The sequence below is a fragment of the Galeopterus variegatus genome, unplaced genomic scaffold (assembly GCF_000696425.1).
Source record: "Galeopterus variegatus unplaced genomic scaffold, G_variegatus-3.0.2 Scaffold6205, whole genome shotgun sequence".
Taxonomy (NCBI): Eukaryota; Metazoa; Chordata; class Mammalia; order Dermoptera; family Cynocephalidae; genus Galeopterus; species Galeopterus variegatus.
In genome coordinates, this window is record NW_007732316.1 from 1 (window position 1) to 1,917 (window position 1,917).

The following is a 1,917-nucleotide window of genomic DNA, read 5'->3' on the forward strand; positions in this document are numbered from 1 at the left end:
GAAAAAGAAATACCACATGTTTTCACTTATTGGAGGGTTATTAAGTATCATTAAATTCGGTTGCTTTTTGGAAAATATTTTTCTATTACCTCTGTACCTATGATAAAAATGTCGAGTGCCTTTAACATTTGTTCTACAGTTTTAGAGGAAATATACAGGAATGTTGATACAATACTATTCACTAAAACTCTAATACTATTTGCCACAGAATTAATCCAAGGTAAAGACAATTTTCATTGGGCCCCAGTAAAGGGCAGGATTAAGGTTGTTCAATTATGAAAATTCCACAAACATTTTATTACAAAGAAGATTATAGTGATTCCCAAAAAGGTATTCTAGCAAGGTTCTGGAATTTTTTTGAAACTGTAAAATCTGAATACTAATGAGGTCACACTAATTATCCCAATCATTTAACTGAACCGAGCAGAGACTTTCACAAGGTCACAACACCCTCATTACACAAGAGCCTTGCAGTGCATGTGGTACCTCCGATTCCTAACCAAGGAAATGGAATGCTCTCGTCTATCACCGTAAGTGCCTGTGGGAGTGTGCAGGAGAGCTTTTCTCAGGCTGGTTTCATCCCCAGAATTGACATGAACTTCAACGTGGCCATCAATCAGCATGATGGAGAAGAAAGGCTGGGGAGGTTGCATAGAGAATTTCAATACAAAACACATTACTATATGATTTTTAAAATTTTCATCTTATAATGTAGGAATATTAACACCAAGTAAGCAATTTCTTAAGCATCTTACCATCTAACACAACTATTTTAAATTTTGTATATTACTTTCTGGTCTCTACTCATATAATTTACGTTCTGTATTATGCTATTATCACTAAACATATCAAAGATTTCTATTTCTACAAAGTCTTCATACTTTATATATATTCTAATTTATCTTTTTTTTTTTTTTTTTTTCCCATTTTGTCTTTTTCCGTGACTGGTAACGGGATTGCAACCCTCGGTGTCGCGCCCGCACCGTGCTCAACCAGTGAGCGGACCGGTCTCTATATGGGATCCGAACCCCTAATTTATCTTTTTAACAATTAAATTTTAAGTAGTTTCTAGTTTTTATTAGCATACATATGAACATTTAATTAATTTTTACTTTTCCTGTGAAATTGTTTCTAACATTTCTAAAAGTGGAATTAAAGGGTGAAAAGGTTTTGAAAGTCTTTAAAGCTCTTAAAACATTTTTGCCACACTGAAAAGTGTTATAAAAATTTATAATGCCACCAGCAGAACTGGAATGTGAGTGTTTCATGATACCCTTGATAGCGGTGGAAGATATTTCTTTTTGCTGGCTTAGTAAGCAAACTTTGATTTGCAAGTAACTCTATTAAAATTGATGAAGGAAAACAGTTTGGCAGTTCCTCAAAAGTTAAACATAGAATTACCATATGACCAGCAATTCTACTCCTAAGTACAGTATAGACCCAGAAGAATGAAAAACAAGGACTCAAACAAATACTTCTACATACATGTTCATAGCAGCACTACACATAATAGCTGAAAGACAGAAATAACCCTATGTCCATCAATGAACTGATACACACATTGTGTATGTATGCACAGCGGAATATTATTCAGCTATAAAAAAGAATGAAGTATTGATACACGCTAAATGCAGACGAACCTCAAAAACATGCTGAAAGACTCAAAAGATCAATCTTGTATGATTCCATTTATACAAAATAACTGGAATAAGTAAATCTATCTGTAGAGACAGGAAGCAGACAGCAGTTGTCAGGAATGGGAACAGAGGGACATGAGGAGTGACCGCTCACTGGGCATAGGCTTCTTGGGTGATGAGTGTGTTTGGAACTAGATAGAGAAGACGGTCTCACAACATTGTGAAGGCACTAAATACTCCTGAATGGTTCACTTCAAAATAGTTAACTTTATGTTATATG

The 1,917-nt window shown here is 34.7% G+C and overlaps 1 protein-coding gene across 1 annotated transcript in view; it reads right to left on the bottom strand.

The window, feature by feature from the left end:
- Positions 1-486: 486 nt before the first annotated feature.
- The window catches only part of LAMA1 (laminin, alpha 1), a gene marked incomplete at its 3' end in the record, with an annotated part of 112,327 nt that continues 110,896 nt past the window's right edge, over positions 487-1,917 (bottom strand). The window contains 1 exon segment of the mRNA XM_008590575.1: positions 487-638. Within this exon segment, the coding sequence (XP_008588797.1) occupies positions 487-638 (152 nt within the window).